The 17,431-nt window shown below is 39.6% G+C and overlaps 1 protein-coding gene across 1 annotated transcript in view; it reads right to left on the reverse strand.

Moving 5' to 3' along the window:
* The window catches only part of ZNF280C (zinc finger protein 280C), a 66,459-nt gene extending 49,310 nt beyond the window's left edge, over window positions 1-17,149 (reverse strand). Inside the window, exons 1-2 of the mRNA XM_025372499.1 lie at window positions 16,964-17,149; window positions 8,652-8,698 (exon numbers count right to left, since the gene is read on the reverse strand). Of these exons, the coding sequence (XP_025228284.1) occupies window positions 8,652-8,682 (31 nt within the window). The 5' untranslated portion in view covers window positions 8,683-8,698; window positions 16,964-17,149. The remainder of the gene's footprint in view (window positions 1-8,651; window positions 8,699-16,963) is intronic.
* Between the last annotated feature and the right edge of the window lie 282 nt (window positions 17,150-17,431).

Below are 17,431 nucleotides of genomic sequence, written 5' to 3' on the forward strand. Positions count from 1 at the left end.
TCCCAGCTACTCAGAACGCTGAGGTGGGAGAATCACCTGAGCCCCAGGAGGTTGGGGATGCAGTGAGCCATGATGGCACCACTGCACTCCAGTCTAGGCAAGATTAAGGACCTGTCAGAAAAAAATAAAAGGAAGAATAAAGACCAGCAATATTATACAACATTTCCCTCTCATTCACCCTTTCTTTCTCAGGAAGAATCCACCAAAACAAGACTTAAGAAGGAGGACAATGCAGGATGCAGAAAATCTGACATTTGGCACAACACAAAAACAAAAGAAAGTCCCAGGACAACAGCTGTGCAGTAGGCCTACAGTGCGAACAGCCAGAGCAGTGCAGGAGAATATCACTTCCAGGAGACTTGCCAATCTTCCAAAATATTAAGCATTAAATTGTTAGATAACCTGACAAGTTTCACAGTGTAGGACAAGTGAATTAATAGGCCATAGGACCGGGCATGGTAGTGGTGCATGTCTGTAGTCCCAGCTGCCCAGGAGGCTAAGGAATGAGAATCTCTGGAACCCAGGAAGAGAACAAGAATCTCTGGAACCCAGGAAGGGGAGGTGCAAACACTGCACTCCAGCCTGGGAGGTAGCGTTAGACTTCGTCTGAAAAACACACACACACACACACGTGACAGAAGGAGCCAGGCGCAGGGGCTCACAACCTTAATTCCAGCACTCTGGGAGGCCGGGGTGAGCGGATCACTTGATGCCAGGAGTTCAAGACCAGCCTGGCCAACATGGCGAAACCCTGTCTCTACTAAAAAAACAAAACTAGCCAGGTATGATGGTGCACAGCTGTAAGCCCAACTATTTAGGAGGCTGGGGCAGCGGAATCGCTTGAACCCAGGAGGCGGAGGTTGCAGTGAGATGAGATTGTGCCACTGCACTACAGCCTGGGCAGCAGAGTGAGACGCTGTCTCAGAAAAAAATGAAAAACGAAAAACGAAAAAAACCAATAATCAAAAAACCAAAAAGCTTTCATGCCAACATCTTTGATGAATATGGATGCAAAAATCCTCAACAAAATACTGGCAAACCGAATACAGCAGCTCATCAAAAAGCTTATCTACCACTATCCTGTAGGCTTTATCCCTGTGATGCAGGGTTCGTTCAACACATGCAAATCAATAAATGTGATTCATCACATAAACAGAACTAACGACAAAAACTATCTGATTATCTCAACAGACACAGTAAAGGCTATCAATAGAATTCAACACTTCTTCGTGTTAACAATTCTCAATAAACAGCCAGGTGTGGTGGCTCAGGCCTGTAATCCCACAATTTGGGAGGCCGAGGCGGGCGGATCACGAGGTCAAAAGATCGAGACCATCCTGGCCAATATGGTGAAACCCTGTCTCTACTAAAAATACAAAAATTAACTGGGCGTGGTGGCGCGTGCCTGCAGTCCCAGCTACTTGGGAGGCTGAGGCAGGAGAATGGCTTGAACCCGGGAGGCGGAGGTTGCAGTGAGCCAAGATTGTGCCACTGCACTCCAGCCTGGCGACAGAGTGAGACTCTGCCTCAAAAACAAAAAGAAAAAAAATCTCAATAAACTAGGTATTGAAGGAACATCTCAAAATAATAACGGCCATCTATGACAACCCCACAGGCAACATCATATGGAATGGGCACAAGCTGGAAGCATTCCCCTGGAAAACCAGCACAAGGCAAGGATGCTCTCTCTCACCATTCCTATTCAACACAATATTGGAAGTCCCGCAATCAGGCAAGAGAAAGAAATAGACGGCATCCAAATAGGAAGACAGGAAGTCAAACTACCCCTGTTTGCAGACAGCATGAGCCACTATCTAGAAAACCCCGTAGTCTCAGCCCAAAAGTGCCTTAAACTGATAAACAACTTCAGCAAAGTCTCAGGATACAAAATCAATGTACAAAAATCACCGGCATTCCTATACACCAACAACAGTCAAGCCAAGTGCCAAATCAGGAACACAATCCCATTCACAATAGCCACAAAAAGAATAAAATACCTAGGAATAGAGCCAACCAGGGAGGTTAAAGAATCTCTTCAATGAGAATTACAAAACACTGCCGAAAGAAATCAGAGATGACACAAACACATGAAAAAACATTCTATGCTCATGAATAAGAAGAATCAATATTGTTAAAATGGCATACTGCTCAAAGCAATTTATAGATTCAATGATATGCCTATCAAACTACCAATGACATTCTTCACAGAACAAGAAAAAGTTATTTTAAAATTCATAAGGAACCAAAAAAAAGGCCTGGACAGCCAAGGCAAACCTAAGCACAAAGAACAAAGATGAAGGCATCATGCTACCTGCCTTCAAACGGTACAGGGCTACAATAACCAAAACAGCATGGTCCTGGTACAGAAACACATATATAAACCAATGCAACAGAATAGAGAGCCCAGAAATAAGGCCACACACCTACAACCATCTGACGTTTGACAAAACTGACAAAAACACACAATGGGGAAAGGACTCCCTATTCAATAAATGGTGCCGGGATAACTGGCTAGCCATATGCAAGAGACTGAAACTGGACCCCTTCTTTACACCATACACAAAAATCAACTCAAGATGGATCAAAGACTTCAATGTAAAACCCAAAACTATAAAAACCCTGGAAGACAACCCAGGCAATACCATTCTGGACGTAGGAATGGGCAAAGACTTCATGACAAAGACATCAAAGGTAATTACGACAAAAGCCAAAATTGACAAATGGGCTCTAATTAAACGAAAGAGCTTCTGCACAGCAAAACTATAGACAGAGTAAACAACCTATAAATGGGAGAAAAATTTTGCAAACTATGCATCTGACAAAGGGCTAATATCCAGCATATATAAGGAACTTAAACAAATTTATAAGAAAAAAAGCAAACAACCCCATTAAAAAGTTGGCAGTGGATATGAACAGACGCTTATCAGAAGAAGACATACATGTAGCCAACAAGCATATAAAAAAAAGCAAAACATCACTGATCATTAAAGAAATGCAAATCAAAACCACACTGAGATATAATCTCTCACCTGTCAGAATGGCTATTATACAAAAGTCAAAAAAATAACAGACGCTGGGGAGGGTGCACAGAAAAAGGAACATTTATACAGTGTTGGTGGGAGTGTAAATTAGTTCAACCACTGTGGAGGACAGTGTGGTGATTCCTCAAAGAGCTAAAAACATAACTACCATCAGACCCAGCAATTCTATTACTAGGTATATACCCAAAAGAATGTAAACTGCTCTATCAAAAAGACACATGTATACATACGTTCACTGCAGCACTATTCACAGGAGCAAACACATGTAATCGACCCAAGTGCCCATCAATGGTAGACTGGATGAAGAAAATGCGGTACATATACACCATGGAGTACTTTGTAGCCATAAAAAAGAACAAGGTCATGTCCTTTGCAGGAACATGGATGGAGCTGGAGGCCATTATCCTTAGCAAACTAATGCAGGAACAGAAAACCTAATACCACTTGTTCTCACTTATAAGTGGGTGCTAAATGATGAGAACACACGGACATATAGAGGGGAACAACAGATGCTGGGGGCCTACTTGAGGGTGGAAGGACGGAGAAGATTAGGAAAAATAACTCATGCGTACTAGGCTTAATACCTGAGTGATGAAATAACCTATACAATAAACCCCCAAGACATGAGTGCACCCATAACAAACCTGCACATGTATCCCTGAACTTAAAAGTTAAAAAAAGTAGACAGAGATAATACAGAGAGCAAGAGACAACAGGATATAATTAGCATCTTTAGAGAGATAAGACAACGATATTATATAAAGACAGCCAAAATTCAGTAAAAAAAAAAAAAAAAAAAAAAGTCAAATGTCAAAGTTGAATAAATGTGAAGCCAAAAGACAAAAAACACATATATTAAACACAGAAAACAAGATTGGTAGAAAAATCAATTTCAAAGGTATAAAATGCACCTAACAAAAGTTCCAGGAAAAACAAAAGTAAGAGAAAAAGGAGAGGAGAAGTAATCAAAGGAAAATACAAGAAAAATTCCCAGTTCTCATGGATATAAATCTACAGAATCAAAAGGGCCCACTAGCAGTCAGCATGTTGATCAAGAATAAAAACTACACTAGAAAGACATATGAAATTTCAGAATACTGGAAATTGCCAAGTGGCTGGGTGCGGCGGCCCAGGCCTGTAATCCCAGCACTTTGGGAGGCCGAGGCAGGTAGATCACTCGAGGCCAGGAGTTCGAGACCAGCCTGGATAACATGGTGAGACCCCGTACCTACCAAAAATACAAAAATTAACTAGGCACAGTGGTGCGCACCTGTAATTCTAGCTGCTTGGGAGGCAGAGGCACAAGAATCGCCTCAACCCGGGAGCCGGTGGTTGCAGTAAGCTGAGACTGGGCCCTGCCACTGCACTCTAGCCTGGGTGATGGAGTGAGACTCAAACAAACAAACAAACACACAAACAAACAAGAATAAAGAACAGCTTAGCCAGGCATGGTGGCATGCACCTCTAGCCCCAGTTACTCAGAAAGCTGAGGTGGGAAAATCACCTAAGCCCCAGGAGGTGGGGGCTGCAGTGAGCCATGAAGGTACCATTGCACTCCAATCTAGGCAACAGAGTAAGGGCGTATCTCTAAAAAAAAAAAAAAAAAAAGAAAGAAAGAAAAAAAAAGAATAAAGACCAGCAATATTATACAACATTTCCCTCTCATTCACCCTTTCTCAGTAAGAATCCACCAAAACAAGACTTAAGGAGAATGACACAGGATGCAGAAAATCTGACATTCAGCACAATACAAAAACAAAAGAAAGTCCCAGGACAACAGCTGTGCAGTAGGCCTACAGAGCAACAAGCCAGAGTAGTGCAGGAGAATATCACTCACTCCCAGGAACCTGCCAATCCCCCCAAATATTATTAAAATATTAAACATTAAATTGTTAGATTACCTGACAAGTCTCACAGTGTAGGAAAAGTGAATTAAGAGGCCATGGGGTCGGGTGCGGTGGTGGCGCATGCCTGTATTCCCAGCTACACGGGAGGCAGAGGCATGAGAATCGCTGGAACCTGGGAGTGGGAGGTGCAGTGAGCCAAGATCACACCACTGCACTCCAGTCTGGGTGACTGGGAGACTTCATCTCAAGAAAAAAAGGGGACGAGGAAGTGGCAGGGCGTGGCAGCTCACGACCTTAATCCCAGCATTTTGGGAGGCTGAGGCGGGCAGATCACTTGAGGTCAGGAGTGTGAGACCAGCGTGGTCCACATGGCAAAATCCTGTCTCTATTGAAAACAAAAATACAAAAATTTGCAGTGCATGGTGGCGCACACCTTTAATCCCAGCTAGAAGGGAGGCTGAGGCAGGAGAATTGCTGGAACCCGGGAGTGCAGTAAGCTGAGATCACGCCACTGCACTCCAGCCTGGGCGACAGCGTGAGACTCTGTCTCAGAAAATAAAAAAAGAAAAGAGGCTCTGGAAGGGTGTGAGTGGCTACAGGTTTTAATAAACTTTGCTAACTTATAAAATGAAAATTTTAATTGAGCAATATATAAAAACAGAAAAGGAAATGTATCCATCATAGTACATTAATACAGTACCACGCTCACCTGTGAACAGTATTATGGTCATCATAAGATCATCGAATACGATTTACTCAAAAATTGAGATATAACTATATTGAGAGATGCTTAAAAGGAAGAAAAAGTTTTAAGAAAACTAAAATCCTCATCTTCCTTGATAGAAAATCACTAGGTAATGGCAAAACATGATGATTCAAGAGACAACTGTATGTACATGAGTTTTTAAAAATTGAGAAACGTAGAAGTAATTATTAGAAAAACAGCTATACAACTGAAAGTACATGCTTTTCAATTTTTCAGCTTGAAAAACAGGGAGGATATAGGTATGTGCATGCGCTCACACATACACACCTATCTCTACCTCTCTCTCTCTCCCCTTCACTCCCTCCCTTCAAGAGACTGTGTTTATGTAACTTAAAAGTCTTTTCAAGTTAGTTTGACTTTAAAAAAAGATCCGTGTATTGTTTAGGTTAAAAAGCAGTGAAGGAGATGTAAACTAACATAACAGCAATAGAGTCTGGGCACGGTGGCTCACACCTTTAATCCCAGCACTTTGGTAGACTGAGATGAGGCCAGGAGTTTGAGACCAGCCTTGCTAACATGACGAAACCTCGTCTCTACTAAAATTACAAAAATTAGCTGGGAGCGGTGGGGCACACCTGCAATCCCAGCTACTTGGGAGGCTGAGGCAGGAGAATCACTTGATCCTGAGTGGCAGAGGTTGCAGTAAGCAGAGATGGCACCACTGCTCTCCAGTCTGGGCCACAATGCTAGACTCTGCCTCCAAAAAATAAAAAATAAATAAATAATAAAAATGGGAATGTATATAAGTGATGGAGAGACATGTGGATTGTGGGGGACAACTATAAGAATAAATAGAAACAATATAAAACAACTTCAGGGTTCTGGTTTAAACAATGATATCTTTGTTTTTCAAGTGCAGTCATTCCTAACAGTAATTTTACTATACTAAAATAATGCCATTTCTACTTTTGACTCAAAAATTAAGACCATCCTTTAGCATGGCCTTAACATGTAAAACTTGAAAACAATGATTTGAGGATAGGACACAAACAAAACCTCTTAACAAATTGGTTCCATTCTTTTAAAACATTTTGATTTCCTCTTCTATACAGATATGCCAGATACCATGGCTTGGCATAACACTGTTTCATGTTCAGTAGTCTGCCTACCAAACAAAGAAACCCCCAAAACAAAAAATCTTCACATTCTCCCAAAAGTAACCAATATTATGAACTGATCCTTTTTTTCCAAATACCACCTCAAAAAAACATATAGAATGTTCTAAGTCAGACAATTAAAAGTATTAATTCATATTTCAGTATTTGTATATTCTGAATACTTGAAAATACCACACTCATTGTGTCCCCTGAAGTCCTCATTCGTACTGCTTCTTCCACCTGGAATATCCTTTCTCCTTACCTTATACTGTCCACATCATTCGAGTATAGTGGAAAGAGCATGGACTTGACATCAAATTGAATAGTTCAAATCCTCATTGCACCATTACTAATTATGTGACTCTGGAGAAATTACTTGAACCTATTTTCTCACCTCTAACATGAGCACAATATCTACCTAATAGAAGTGGTAACAGAGATTCAGGAAAATGCCATATTAATAAGTATCTAACTTCAAATTTATTCCTTGCCCCTTCCCAACTCTTAGTTCAATTATAACTTCCTCAGCAAACCATCAGACTTGTTTTTCTTTAACCTCTTACTGCACTGACAGTCTGTGCTAAGAAATTCAAGATTTAATATATATGATCTCAAACTGCCTACTATTTCTTAGTGTGTCTTAATTATATATGTTCAACTCCAAAGTAAGCTCCTGGAGAGTGAAGAACATATTTTCTTTCTTTGTATTTCCTCCTACACACAGTAGTGTATTGGATACGTAGTAGGTACTTAACACATGATTATCTATGGGGTAAGGAACTAGGTAAACCCAGGCAATGCCAGATTTAAAGAAATAAGGGAGACTCATATATACTGATAATTAAAAAAATAATTTACATTCATGTTGATACCACTGTGATGATATTATGGGAACAAATAATAGGTCTTCCCCATGCTTTTTTACTGAGTTCTGCCATTGTTAATTTCAAGATATACTACTGAACAAAAATTTTTAAAAGGCACATAATAGCATATATAGTATGATCTTATTTAGAAATTATTTTTTGTCTATGCACAGAAAAAAGTTTGTGATTATGTATACTCAACCTACAACAGTAGTTATCTCTGGGGATGAGAAGGAAACATTTCATATCTATTACAACATGTTTACTGTATTTTTTTTCAAACTAGGAATATGTATTACTTTAACAAATATTTGTTTTGGCCAGGCACAGTGGCTCACGCCTGTTATCCCAGCACTTTGGGAAAACGATGTGGGTGTATCAGTCAGTCAGTTCGAGACCACCCTGGCCAACATGGTGAAACCCCATCTCTACTAAAAATACAAAAATTAGCCAGGTGTGGTGGCGGGTGCCTGTAATCCAAGCTGTTTGGGAGGCTGAGGCATGAGAATAGATTGAACCTGTGCAGTGGAGATTGCTGTGAGCTGAGATCATGCCACTGCACTCCAGCCTGGGTGAAAGAGTGAGAATCTGTCTTAAAAATAAACAAATAGGCCAGGTGCAGTGGCTCATGCCTGTAATCCCAGCACTTTGGGAGGCCGAGGCAGGCGGATCACGAGGTCAGGAGATTGAGACCATCCTGGCTAACACAGTGAAACCCTGTCTAATACTAAAAATACAAAAATTAGCCAGGTGTTATGGTGGGCATCTGTAGTCCCAGCTACTCAGGAGGCTGAGGTGGAAGAACGGCGTGAACCCGGGAGGTGGAGCTTGCAGTGAGCCGAGATCGCGCCACTGCACTCCAGCCTGGCCGACAGAGCAAAACTCTGTCTCAAAAAATAAATAAATAAATAAATAAATGAATAAATACTTGTTTTTAAGAAAATGTGCCCATTTCTGTCTCTAATCTTTTCTTTTGAAAGGTTTACAGTACAAAAACCATGCCTATTAGTATCAACTACAGCGGAAATACTTACTTTTTGGTTGAAAAGGTTTGTTGTCATCCATGAAGTTGCAAGGTCACCTAAGTACCAACACATGACATCAATGTTATGAGTCACTTTAAGTAATACCAAGTACTAAAACATGAAACCTGAGATCCAAAATCTTTGGGTCTAATTTTGATCTCTAGCACACTCACCATATGACTCCACACAAGATAGTAAGCTAGGTCTCAGTTTTCTACCCTCTAAAATAAAGATGTCTACTACTAGTGTGGATTTTGTTAAATTAAATGCACACTAATTTAGTCTCTTTCTCCTACAAAAGCCCACCTTTTGAGTTTGATATGTTTGATACACACAGGTAATTCATTTTCTGTAACTGGTTCATTCCCAAATGAATACATTTAACGTATAGAATTCTGTAATTTACTACTTGAAGAAATCGGAGTTATCAGATTACAAATAAACTTCAAAAGGCATCTTTTTGCAAAAATGAGTAATTATCCTGTAATATATGTTTTAGTAAATCTGAATTCTGAAATGCTAAGTGACATTAATCTTTAACTGATTCCTATTCACATTTCAGAAATATTACTACTATAAGAAAACACATACATTTAGATATTTTTAGTTTTTTGAATCAACTCTGAACCGAAAAGTAACAGAAAATTGGATAAATTGCATAACGGAACAATTCATTATAAAGTAACTGCTCATTGCCTTTTGTGCTCAGGGTACTGTGCTAGGTTCTAGGGAAAATACAAAGATGAATAAGTCATAGTCCTTGCCTTCAGAAGTTTACAATCTGTCTACGATTCTTCGGGATTTTCAAAAAGCTGTTACATTAAACATTATCCAAAAAAAAACTGAATTGCTTTCTAAAACGGGAATTTGTATCCTGAGTTCCCGTGCACTGTACATACCATATATTCTACATACAGAATAAACTTTTAAAATACTATTTCAGTTATAAAACAAAAAAGGTAAAAATCAAACATCAGAAATCTAAAGTAGGATATACAAAGCTAATTCAGTCTCCACATTTGTCTTTATCTTCCAACTGGCAAAAGCAAACTTTCCCTAATTCCAAATTATTTGGACTGAATTAGACCAAAGGGGAAAACATTACTTTAACTCCAGAAGAAGTTACTTGTATAAACGTTTGGATTTCTAATACAAGAGTTTCTAGTGAATTCTGTAATTAGGTACATGTCCCTAGTTCTGAGTTCTGACTATTCAAATCTCTTCAAACTCAACTACTTGGATAGTTAGTGTTTGTTCCTAAATTAGAATTAAGGTAATACATACGTCACGTAAATACATGAGAATTCTTCCTCAACATTAAGGATCTATTGCTACCAAGAGCACGGAATTTTTTAAAGTCACAATTGCACAGCCTATGAGACTCATGTAACACATTTTTTTTTTTAATTTTTATTTTTTAGAGACAAGGTCTCACTATGTTGCCCAGGCTGGAGTGACGCGGCCATTCACAAGCACGACTGATCGTCGCATACCACAGCCTTGAACTCTTGGGCTCAAGTGATCCTCCCAAGTAACTAGGACTACAGGTGAACATCACTGTGCCTGGCTTAACACTTTAATTAAATGATCATATAAAATATTTATTAGCATAACCATCCTAAAATGATTACTAAACGTACAAGTAGACTATATAAACAAGTCATATTTACTGCCTATGGCTATAGAAATAGCTTTTGAGGCCCAATGCAGCCACCAAAGAGTCTTAACTGGTATGCTCATAAACGCTCTAAATTAAAGTCAGAAATCTCTGGATGCCATTAGAGCCATAACTTCAGTCCAAAGCTGTGCTATCCAATAAAGTAGCCACTAGCCACTAGCCACATGCGGCTACTTCAACTTAATTAAAAAATAAAAATCCAGCTCCTCAGTCACTCTAGCCATATTTCAAGTGCTCAAAAGCCACAAGTGGTTAGCGGCTACTGCAGTGGACGACGCAGCTATGGAATTTCTATGGGACAACACGTCAATAGAATACTACCATACTTAGTTCCAGTTTTTAAAATAAACAAATACACACAATTGCATGGATTCCTTTGGGGAAGGACTGCAGCCTTCTAAAACTATCACAAAAACCCCTAAAGTCACCACATCAGAATTTTGGTGGCAAGGGAAGGAATTGTATGGGGGATTAAGTAAGCTGTCAGAGAAATGGAATATCCAGCAAAGATATGTAGTGGGCATCTTAGAGCTCCTATAATAGCAACTCCGGAGGGTCTCTAGGTTCTGCAACTCAGAGTTGGCATCAAAATAGGCACAAGAGGAAAGAACACTCCATATTTCAGCTACTGATTCAGGTGGAGACACTATACCCATGTTTAATACACTGTTCTTCTGGGGGAAAAAAATGAATTCTGAATAACTGACTCGGGAAACACCTACTGAACACAACCTATTCATTTTTTTGAAGACTGCCTGTATAAATAATTCCTATTTAGTTATTTTTTGGTTTCAGCTTTTATGTATCTAAAACTCAACTGTGTTTTACAAAGAGTTTATTCTACAAAAAGTTAAAAATAATAGATTAACATAGTTAAAATGGTAAATAGTATATGTATTTTGCCACAATAAAAAATATTTGAATAGTTAATGGATGTCACTTTACACCCACTAGGATGGCTAGAATTAAAAGACAGATAATCACAAGTGTTGGCAAGGATGTAGAGAAATTGGAACCCTCATACACTGCTGATGGGAATGTGAAATGGTGCAGCCACTGTGGAAAACATTTTGGCAGTTCCTCACAAAGTTAAACCGAGTTATCATATGACCCAACAATTACACTCCTGGAGACAATTGAAAACATATGTCCACACAAAAATTCGCACACAAATGTTCACAGTGGCATTATTCACAAGAGCCAAAAAGTGGAAACAACTCAAATACCCATCAACTCAGGAATGGATAAACAAAATGTGATATATCCATACAACTGAATACTATTTGGTAATAAAAAGAAATGAAGCACTGATAAATGTTACAATATGAATGGGCCTTGAGAACATTATACTAAGTGAAGGAAGACAGTCAAAAAGACCATATATTCTATGATTTCATTCGTGTGAAATGTCTAGAAATGGCAAATCCATAGACAGGAAGTAGAGTAGTGGCTGCATATGGTTGGGAGGGTTGGTGGGAAATGGGGAGTGACTGTTAATGGGTACAAGGTTTCTTACTGGGGTGATGAAAATGTTCTAAAATTAACTATGGTGCTAGCTGCACAACTGTAAATATACTAAAACCATTGAATCGCACACTTCAAATAAGTAAATTGTATGGTGTATGAATTGTATCTTAATAATGCTATTAAGAAAATAGTAAGGCCAGGCGCAGTGGCTCACGCCTGTAATCCCAGCACTTTAGGAGGCAGAGAAGGGCAGATCGCAAGGTCAGGAGTTCGAGACCAGCCTGACCAACATGGTGAAACCCTGTCTCTACTAAAACTATAAAAATTAGCCGGGCGTGGTGGCATGTGCCTGTAATCTCAGTTACTCAGGAGGCTGAGGCAGGAGAATCGCTTGAACCCAGGAGGTGGAGGTTGCAGTGAGCCGAGATCATACCACTGCACTCCAATCTGGGAGACAAGAGTGAGACACCATCTTTAAAAAAAAAAAAAAAAAAGATAAAAAGAAAGAAAATAATCAGCTGGTAGGATATAAGCTTGGGAGTGATGTGGAGAAAAAGTACCAAAGAAAGAACCTAACAAAGATAGCAAAGCTGTAAGATTCTGAGTAGAGAAAGGGAGAGTAGGTAAACATTCAAGTCCTGATGATACCATTTAAACACCTGAAGCTAGCCATGCCTGCAGCAAATTATCCACAACAGCTTTTCAGTTAAGAGAGAAAATTATTATTCATTTTTGGTTTAATCTACTTTGAGCTAAGTTTCCGGCAACTGTGTTTAAAACTATTAATAAACTCATCAATGGATTACCTCTTTTTCAAACCAGGGTCAACAGACCTCTCAGGAAAATAGATATATTCCAGGTTGTGCAAGAGAGCTCTATAACAATATAATTCTCTTTTTGTTTTGCTATCTAAAAAAATTAACAAGCCTGCTCTGGGGATTCCCTGGGTGACCACCTTATATAACTAAATGACGCATTTGCACTAAATGAAGGGCAATGACAATACGGTTAGCTACAGAAATGAAGGTACTGAAAGGGTTCAAATAAAAAACCTTGCTATTATATATAATAAGTAGGGAATGTATATATATAGTAAATATAAGTAGGTATGAAAAACTCAATAGAAGTAGGCAGTGACTCAGCAAAATACATATTCAATATATGAAAACTGATTCAAATGGCAATGATTTTGTAGTTTCACCTGACTGCTTTGTTTTATGGTTGTGTAAGAACTCTGAGAATGTTTCAAACATTTTAAGTTCAGGGGTGTCTGTGAAATTTTTTTTTTTATAACAAGAATTGGTATAGTACTGAAATCCAAGAAAACTGGATTATATCTTGGTTCCTTAGACAATTTCGCCGGCATTTAAACGATGGAAACTTTCAAAGTAGGTTTTGGGAACAAATTACATACAATTCAGAAAGAAAATAGAGGCTCTTCACCTTTTCTTTGTCCAAGTTTTTATACTATGCAAATTATCTTTTTTTCTGAAAGGCTGAACACATAAGTCCAGGTATATTTTGAGAAGACATTTAATAACTTTATTATTTTTATCCTAATTTATTTGTTTTCAACTTTTGTCTGTTAATTTTCATACTTCATCTATTTGTAGAAAATAGCTGGTTTACACTAAGATTTAAAACTCACTAGCATAATACTTTGCAAAGTTTGCCTATATTTTAAAACATTTTATGTCAGCTTTGGGATAGAGCACTATAATAAAATATACTTCTACAAATAAGTTTTGTATTATATTCAGGGTAAAGACTTTATAGGCATAGTCTTTTATTATAATTCCTATGTAAAAGATATAACATGGAGAAAAGACGAATGTACAATTACTGGCCTTTGGAAGCCACTATGCATAGTAAATACTTTATGTAAGTTTCATAAGATATTCTATAGTCACTAATTCCTAAAGTAACCTCAAGAAGTATGTATTATTAATTAATTTGCTTTTTATAGGAGCAAAACTTATCCACCAGGGAAAATGTCAAGTAAGTGCACTGATGGGAACACTGGACACAGGAGCTGAAAACCTGAGTGGGAATTTCTGGTCTACCACTTCCTGGCTGCCAGATCTATAAGAAGTATAATCAACCTCTGTAAGCCTTAGTTTTTCTATCTGTAAAACGAAAACAGTAATATCTTCCTTGCAGCGCTAGTGTGAACATTAAATAAAGCACAGGAAATATTATTGAACAGTACTTTGCACTATTTTTCTCAACTTCTCCTTCTTTACCTGAAGTCATACCGTAAGTTGATGAGTACAAGCACTTAAAACAAATCTAGTTCACATAAAGAGCTCAATTAAAATCATATCATAAATAAATTGCATCACATCAGTAGTTCTCAAAACCTTTTGTCCCAGGATTTCTTTTCACTTAAAACTTAATGAGAACCCCAATGAGCTTTATGTTTATATGGACAGTATGTGTTGATATTTCCCATATTAGAAATTAAAACTGAGACAGATTTCAAATGTTTTTATTTAAAATATTTATAAGCCCATTACAAGTTAATAAAAATACTTTTAATGAGAATAACTTTTAAAAAAGAAATCTAATGAGAAGAGTAACATGGATTTACATTTTTGCAAATCTCTTTAATATTTATCTTAATAAAAAGCAGCTGGATTCTCTTATCAGTCTCTGGGGAAAAATACTGTATGATCTCACTTACATGTGGAATCTAAACAACTTTATCTCATAGAAACATTGAGTAGAAAGATGGTTACCAGAGGCTTGGGAGTTCGGGGGTGGGACAGATGGGGAAAAGATGTTGATCCAAGAGTACAAAGTTCAATTAGACTGGAGGAATAAGTTTTAGCTATCTATTGCACTACAAAGTGACCACAGCTAATACTAATAATGTATGGTATATTTCAAAATTGCTAAAATAGATTTTTAACATTCTCATAACAAAATGGTAAGTTGGTAAGGTGATGGCTATGTTAGCCTCTTTCAATAATGTATACATATCAAAACATCACATTGTACCCCATAAATACACGCAATTATCATTTGCCAATAAAAAATTAAAAAGGAAACAAAAAAATGAAAAAAATACACTCCTTAAAAGAAAACTACTTTGCAGCGAAAGAATAAAGTCTAGACGAACACTATACTTTTAGGGGTCATTTCTACAGTTCATTCCTAGTGATGTTTCTCTGATTGTGCAGAGCACTGGGAAGAAAAATCTAGACAAACATATTTGATTCAAATTACTGAGGAAGGCTGGGCTCGGTGGCTCACTCCTGTAATCCCAGCACTTTGGGAGGCCGAGGTGGGTGGATCACGAGGTCAGGCGTTCCAGACCAGCCTGGTCAATATAGTGAAACCCCATCTCTACTAAAATTACAAAAATTAGCCGGGCGTGGTGGCAGGCGCCTGTAACTCCAGCTACTCCGGAGGCTGAGGTAGGAGAATCGGTTGAACCCGGAAGGCAGAGGTTGCAGTGAGCTGAGATCGCGCCACTGCACTCCAGCCCGGGGGACAGCGCGAGACTCCGTCTCCAAAAAAAAAAAAAAAAAAAAAATTACTGAGGAAATCAGATCTTTTTGAATTATTACCTAAGACAAACTCACTGAAAACCAAGTAGCTGAGACTTGGAGTTATTCAACCTAAGAACTTTTTCAATAGGATATTCTTCAACTCTTCAACATGCTTAGAAATAATATTAAAGTATTAAAAAGTTGAGAAAAAAATGAAGCCTTAAAAATATAAAGGAAAAGGGAATTGAATAATACTTCTTCAAATTTTTAAGTGAGCCTCCTTGCTTATTCTCCGTGACCACCTCACTCTCACAAAAAGTGAGACGTAATATAGCAAATTGAACATTAGATGAAGGTCAGAAAGCCTAGGTTTAAGAATTGGTTCCATCACTTCCTAGGGACATGACCTCGGTAAAGTTCTGTCCTCGAGGCTGTTTCCTCATCTTCAAACAGTTCTATCAACACCCTACAGCCCATCTCAAAAGGGGTGCTACCAATGAAATATACAAATGCAAGATACGATTATAATGGAATTTGTGCTGCTGTAGAAACATCAAAGGTACACAGCCCTAATTGTATAAGCAAACCAGTGCCTTTGTAGGCTCAGTAAACTTTCTGCTTAAGGAGATAAGTTTGCACGGTAATCCCCAAACCAGGATACCTCACAAATACTAAGAGGAGACTTTTGCAGTTTAAAACTCTACTTCTAGGTTTCAATTTTATGTTAGGGGCAGTAAAAGACATTACAACTCATAGTGCAACCTGAAAACAATAGTAAAAAAAAAAAAATGTAAGGTCGCAGATTTAAAAAACTCCACAAAACTAACAAATCTTTCCAAACAAAGAGAATCCCTTGGATGAAGGTCTCCCATGCTTGCAGAAGCTGGTTCACTTGACATTTTCCTCTCGAATTTCTCCTTAAAAAGCATTAAAACCTGACAGAAGTTGAGAGGAACTCCTTCCATCTCTAGAGCAGGAGTATACCTCAGCATAATTTTTTCCATCTCTTTAAGGGAAACCTGCAAACCTCCTAGTTAGAATATAGTGTATTTAACTCCACGTTTCTCCTCAGGGCTCTTATCCTTAGACAATAACGGAATGGGGCACGATTTCTGTGACAGAGAAGGGAAGTCCCTTTGGCCAGAACAAGGTTGTGGGCATGGAATGACCGGTCCTGTGTGGGGGGAACCTGGGCAGAAAGAAAGGGTCACAGGATCTCTGACGCCTGAAAGTTCGGAATCCCTTCAAGTCTCTCTTCGTTTGATTGAAGAGACTTGAGGGTGGGCGGGTCTCCGTCAAACATCAGTATCAAACGTACAAAAGACGAAAGGGAGTTGCCTCCAGAAAGAAAAGCCCAAACCGGGTTGGAAACAGACCGGTAGGACTCAGGAGGTGAGAAGGCTGCCGCAGCTGCCGCGGCCCGCGAAACCACTGCCCGCCGCGGGCCGCCAGGCTCTACCTCCAGAAAACCCTCCCCCTTCAGGGCCCGGCGCAAGATGGTGGCCCACCAGCTACCACGCCGCCAAGCCTGTCCCCTCCCCCGCACCCCCGTCGATCCGCACCGGCATAGAGACCCTCAGCCCGCCGCCCTCAGAACCGCCCTCTGGGGAAGGCTGCCTCGGCCGCGCGGGAGAGCTGCAGCCTGCTTCCGCGCGGCACAGGCGGGGGCGGGGGCCGCTTACCGAGAGCAGAGCAGATCGGCCTGACTGGGGTTCGGATAAGGAGGAGGAGAAAGAGGAGGAGGAAAGGGAGGAGCGCGAAAACCTCGGGCGACAGCCTCAGCAACAGCGACTCCCGCAGAGACTTCCAGCGCGGAACCGGCGCCTCAGCCGGGGGCAGGAGTATATAACTGCGCGCGCTGCTTCATGGGTAGACGCCGACTCCACCCCCTGAACATCCGGGGCCTTTTCTAACGGACCACGGACGGCTGGTACTTACATGTGCAGCTACTTTACTTACCGTCGACGGCAGCCGAGCAAGTGCAATTGACCAGCGTGGATGCAGCTCTTCTAAGCAAACGCTCTATTTAACCTGGAGTTGTCATCCCAAAAAACACGTTGTACCTGACTACAGAGAAACATGAATTCCGGGTCTTCCTTGTGTGTGAGGGCTAAAGACACGAGTTAAAAAACAAAAAAAAAATATATATA

The sequence above is a fragment of the Theropithecus gelada genome, chromosome X (genome assembly GCF_003255815.1).
Source record: "Theropithecus gelada isolate Dixy chromosome X, Tgel_1.0, whole genome shotgun sequence".
NCBI classification, from domain to species: domain Eukaryota; kingdom Metazoa; phylum Chordata; class Mammalia; order Primates; family Cercopithecidae; genus Theropithecus; species Theropithecus gelada.